Below are 6000 nucleotides of genomic sequence, written 5' to 3' on the forward strand. Positions count from 1 at the left end.
GAATCCAAACTTTCTGTAAGTGTTGCCATTTGTCTGTTTGCTTTCCTGGTGCCCAACATGACATATCTTGGGCCTGATTTGCAGAAGTGCTCCCATTAAGGGTTTGATCATTAAATATTTTCAAATTGCTATGTGTTTTTTAAGCATAATAAACCACACATTAGGTTAGGTACCAAAAATGTTACATACTTAATTTGAGATATTTCTCCAGGTTATACTAAAATACTACTAATGTAATTCACACAGATGGAAGACAGTACCATTTTCTGGTAGGTGGCTGGAAAAGACAGAAATAAATTTCAATCAAAATATTTAGGAACTAATGATTTCATTAACATGCCACCTTCAAAAGTAACACAGACTTCAGGAATCAACAGTCAATCTGCCTGAGAATGGTCTTGGATTCTTAATTAACTTAAAAAAAAAAAGTCATCTTAGATCACCTTTCTAGCATTCACAACTACAGCAACTTAACTGATACGCTACCACTGGAATAAATACAGAATAATGTAAAATAGTATTAGACCAGGCAAGCCAGGAGAATTAAGTAACGTATGTCACTTATTTGAGTTCTAATTACATCAATGTTCAGCCTTGGAGTTTAGTATCTTTCAAAGGTTTTATAAAAATAATGGTTCTATTAAATGCAAAGTATACATGCTGCAATACATAAACACGATTTGCTTTTTCATTCTGTTGTATTAAGTAGGTTCAAAATAATTTGTAAGGTTTCAACTACATATAAAACACATTCTTGAGGCGTGTTACTATTTCCTTTACTCCGTGCCTGAAGTCTAGCAGACCAAATGTGACAGAGTGGTACCTGAAAGCAGCAAGTGTTAGAAAGTAATGAGCTGAAAGTGCAACAACATAGCTAGGGAAAAGACCTGCAAGGCTTTCCAAATGAGAAGCAGAATAATAAAATACAGGCTTACTTGGACAGATAACCAGTAAACATTAAGATTTTGTGTTGATTACAATAAAAAGTGTAAAATCTAAAACATCATGAGCACAGTTGACTGAAGGAGAGAAATGCCATTCCATGTTAAGTCTGCCATGAATGTTAAAGCTATATTTTAACTAAATAATTAGAAAATACTTTACTTAAAGAGATTTCAAGTGTAAGATTTTGTATGTTGAGTTGGTCTGAGTTTGGTTCAAGTTGCACTCTTGAAAGTTATTTAACCAATATCCTGGTTTCTCCAACCTGCTGTACCAAAATAAACAGGTGGCATAAATAATGCTACATCTTCTCCTGTCAGGAGCTGTGCTCTTTGTCTGGACTAACAGAGAGGAATGATGGAAGAAAGCTGCGTAGCCATTACATTATACACCATGAAGTACAGTATACTCCATGATCCTTCTGAAGAAACATGCTGAATTGCCACTTAATAACCACCTTTCCATTTATTTTACTTTTTAAAAAAGTCTCTAAACTGTTACTCCACTTACATAAAGTACTTATATAGAGTAAAATTCACTTGCTGGTGTCTGCAAACTTGCAATGTGCTTTACTCAAACATTGCTCTATGAAATCTCTTTTCAGAGAAAGACTGAAACATTGTTCCACGCACCTTTAAAATGTTAAAGAGGAAGACTGGTATTTTCCAAGCTAAAGTAGATATATTTTAAAATATTTTTAGAAGTCATTAATTCCTGCTTAGAAAAAGCTTTTAATAAGGATTCCTCAAGAAGATTATATGGGGCAAGAGCCAAACTAACCATATTTCAAGTTTGCCTCTACAGAAAGCAAAGACACTTCTCTCCCATCTAAGCTTTCAGGTAGGTTTGAATTATGCTGCTGCTGAAAAGTACCTTTTTCACATAAAACTGTGAACAGGAATATAGTTCTGAAACGAACATACTGAAGTTAGAAGGTCCAGTCCTTTGCAGGCAACCATGACCTGGAAGTCTTTTCAAAACACTGATGAAACTTGATCTTAAAATTCAGAGATTTCATACAGGATCTCTTGTAAGAACTTGTGATCTGATGGAGTATAGACACCATTCATATCCCCATCTTCCACTGTTTCTCAAAGCATAATAATTTTAAATGTTTTCACTCTTTCATTCTTATAGAAGATGAAGCTTACAGGCTCCTGTGATCATTTCAAAGATTAAATTAAGTGATCAATTGTTTGTCCCAACTTTATATAGTATTTGGAAAAACTCTCATATTGCTGGTATACGAGGTCCTGGTTCTCTAAGGAGAATGTGTAGCTTTATCTAAGAAAATAATTTAATTTATATACTCAAATGTTTGCAGCATGTGTGATCAATATTTAAAAGAAAGAAGGAAAACCAGATGGGATCTACATCCTCTCACTGCTGTTCTGTTATTTTCCCTCTAAACATTTTTCCCGGCCTCGTACACCTTCTATTCCTTACCCCACTTCTGTCAGCTGCAGATGTCTTCAACGAGTTCCCCAGTGCTACTAGAAACAGCCCAGCAAAAGTTTGGATTTGCCAGGTGTAACAAAACAATTTTATACTTGAGCTTCAGCACACAGTAGAAATGCAGTTGTCTTTATATTTCCATGTTGAGATCATAGATCGGAAAATGTTTTACTAGTTAAAAAATTTATAAATGAATATCAACAGAAGCACTGTGACCTTTACAACTCTTATTTACTGTTACTATCTGTACTGTCTCAAGAGTTTCTATCACGAATCAAGTGCTATACTTCCATATGCAAAGATTACATGTATCAAGACCCAATAATGTAAATACACATAAATGATACAGGACTTGCAGAGAACTAATACTCGGTCCCATTTAGTGTTCAGGACCAATTTTCTTGGAATGTCTTCTCTGCTAAAAATTTTCTGATGGCTCCTTGTTGGTGCCTTACAGTATATAACATAAACAAAAGCATCTTTTAAATATCTATTCTAAACCAGTTTAAACAATTACTGTGCTTTACATTTACACAATTGTGTGACTGTGCAGCTTTCTTTTAAGACTTTTCCTTTGTGATGAAAAGAACGGCCTTCAAGATTCTTAAAATCTGTAGCTATAGGATGCTTTGAGAGAGTTACTAATTTACTGTAAAGTATTTATGATGAAGATAAAGTCCATTCAATGACTGTTTTCCAAATATGGCAGTAAAAATGTTTACATGCATACAAGTATTAATCCAGAAACAACATTCTCAAATCCTTCCTTCTTACAGAAGGGTGAGAAAACAGGTAGGTCTTTAACAACACATGCCTAACATTTCCAGAGACTTTGCAGCTGGAGAAAGAGCAAAGAGAAAGGAATGGAAACGCCTTCTGTCCCCCATGGTAATGCTTGTAAGTAAGCTGAGACAAAATGGGTGTCTCTTAAGCTTATGAGGTTTAGCCGATACAGCAACTGTGATATCTGAACATCTGTGTAAAATCAACAGTAACATCCTTAAGCAGACCTGATTTTCAGACTTGGCTTTTCATCCCTTAACTCCGTAAAATCCTGAGAGAGTTAAAATCCTTGTTGTGGGGAGTGCTGGGACCCCACCACCGTCACGGTTTCATTCCCACCAGCACAACGTACCTGTTGCGCTACTCCCCTCTCCTTACTTGGCCGGGGCGGGAGGGCTACTACCAGGGCGTGTCTGAGGAGGAGCCGGCAGCCCCGCACTCGCCGCCTCCAGCTTCGGGAGGGATTTAGGGAGCTCGGCGAGAAGGCGCTGCCCGGCCCTCTTCCTCCTCCTCCTCGCGGAGCACGGCGCGGCCCAGCCCTCCCCGGCCCACTACCGCGCCGTCACACCGGGCCTCTCCGGCGGCTGCAAAAGGTAGACAGCGGGTCCCGCGGTGCTGGCCCTGTCGGGCGGCCGGGCCGCTGCCGACTGACACCACCACCTCCCGCCCCGGCCTCCCGGCCCGGCTCGGCCCCCGCTACCTGCTCGCCGGGCGGCCTCTCCAGCAGCTGCGAGCAGAGATCCGAGCACTGCCGAAACTTCCTCCGCCTGAAGTAGCTCCAGGCCTGGAACAGCGGCTCCGGCTCCAGCTCCAGCCCCATCCCGCCGGCGGGACCGCCGCAGCCGCTCCAGCTGGGCCCCCGGCGCCTGCCGAGCGGGGCCCGGGGCGGAGCGCGGGCGGCCGGCCTGCTGCCACGGAAACGGCAGGCCCCGCCTCGGCCCGGCAGGGCCTGCGCGCCGCGCTGCGAGGCCGCGGGGGAGGCGGCCGGGCCGGCGGGAGCCGTGGGCGGCCTCGGCGCGGTCCCGCGGCCGGTCCCAGCGAGCTGCAGCGAGCTGCGGCCCCGCGGTTGGGCCGAGCCCCTCCCTGCAAGAGCCTCCCTAGGCTCATGCGTTGATGACTGAAAGCCGAGTGTGATCCGTAATACTGAGAACAGTGGAATATATGCCTACACAAGAAGAATACGGTCCTTCAATCCTTACTTGGGTAAAATGTTCTTTAGAGCCATGGGAGTCCTGGTGTGAACAGCACTGTCTTCAGTCTTGCAGACTCCATTAGTTCCTTTAGTTCATTAGCTCTTGCAGAGAAACAATAAGACCGAGATACTTAGACATGAAGAAAGCTGGAATACAACTACTCTTACTTTGTACGTATTGCAAGATGCTGATTGCAACCATCGGCCCAAGTAAAAGGAAGAAAAAATCTCTAAGGATGCTTGGAGAAATAAGTGAGTTTGTGATGTGAAAATCTCTGATGGATGAACACTAACATGATAGCTAGAATCATATCATTGGCATTTTAACCGGTCATCCTGGTTTTATTGCTTCTGATTCACCTAAACGATCAGTTTGTCCAAGATCCACGAAATGGATATCCAGGCTAGCAAGATCAATGTCAAGCGGAAAGATGAAGGAACAGAAGTGCCAGTCCCAAGACTATGGCTTATTCTAATACAGGAGTAAGTGGCTTAAACTGAAGTAGCAGCCATAGGCAGCTAGGTTTTGGTTGTCCCACAGAGCGAGCACAGGTGTATTGGGTTTGTGTGGCAAGGTTTTGGTGGGGGGTGGCTTCTGTGAGAAGCTGCTACGAGCTTCCCCTATGTCTGACAGAGCCAATGCCAGCTGCCTCCAAGATGGACCCTGGCCAAGGCCGAGCCCATCAGCAACAGTGGTAGCACCTCTGGGATAACATATTTAAAAAGGGAAAAAAAACCTGTGTGGCAGCAATTGCAGGCAGAGAGAGGAGTGAGAACATGTAAGAGAAACAACTGTGCAGACACCCAGGTCAGTGGAGAAGGAGGGGGGGAGGAGGTGCTCCAGGCACCGGAGCAGAGATTCCCCTGCAGCCCGTGGGGAAGACCACGGTGAGGCAGGCTGTCCCCCTGCAGCCCAGGGAGGTCCACAGTGGAGCAGATATCCTCCTGCAGCCCGTGGAGGACCCCACGCCAGAGCAGGTGGGTGCCCAAAGGAGGCTGTGACCCCGTGGGAAGCCCACGCTGGAGCAGGCTCCTGGCAGGACCTGCGGACCCGTGGAGAGAGGAGCCCACGCTGGAGCAGGTTTGCTGGCAGGACTTGTGACCCCACGGGGGACCCACGCTGGAGCAGTCTGTGCCTGAACGACTGCAGCCTGTGGAAAGGAGCCACGCTGGAGCAGTTTGTGAAGAACTGCAGCCTGTGGGAAGGACTCACATTGGAGAAGTTCGTGGAGAACTGTCTCCCAGGGGAGGGACCCCATGCTGGAGCAGGGGAAGAGTGTGAGGAGTCCTGCCCCTGAGGAGGAAGGAGCAGCAGAGACAATGTGTGATGAACTGACTATAATCCCCACTCCTCATCCCCCTGCGCCCCTGGAGGTGACGAGGTAGAGAAAATCGGGACTAAAGTTAAGCCCAGGAAGAAGGGATGGGTGGGGGGAAGGTGTTTTTAAGATTTAGTTTTTGTTTCTCATTACCCTACTCTGATTTTATTGGTACTAAATTAAACTAATTTCCCCAAGTCAAGTCTGTTTTGCCTCTGACAGTAGTGAATGATATCTCCCTGTCCTTATCTCGACCCATGAGCTTTTCATTATATTTTCTCTCCCCTGTCCAGCTGAGGAGGGGAGTGA

General features: G+C 44.9%; 1 protein-coding gene across 1 annotated transcript in view; it reads right to left on the reverse strand.

The window, feature by feature from the left end:
- Positions 1-4138, reverse strand: part of TTC8 (tetratricopeptide repeat domain 8) — a 48064-nt gene extending 43926 nt beyond the window's left edge. The window contains exon 1 of the mRNA XM_029996741.2: positions 3881-4138. Coding sequence (XP_029852601.1) covers positions 3881-4000 — 120 coding nt within the window. The 5' untranslated portion in view covers positions 4001-4138. The remainder of the gene's footprint in view (positions 1-3880) is intronic.
- Positions 4139-6000: the final 1862 nt, after the last annotated feature.

The sequence above is a fragment of the Aquila chrysaetos genome, chromosome 2 (assembly GCF_900496995.4).
Source record: "Aquila chrysaetos chrysaetos chromosome 2, bAquChr1.4, whole genome shotgun sequence".
NCBI lineage: Eukaryota > Metazoa > Chordata > Aves > Accipitriformes > Accipitridae > Aquila > Aquila chrysaetos.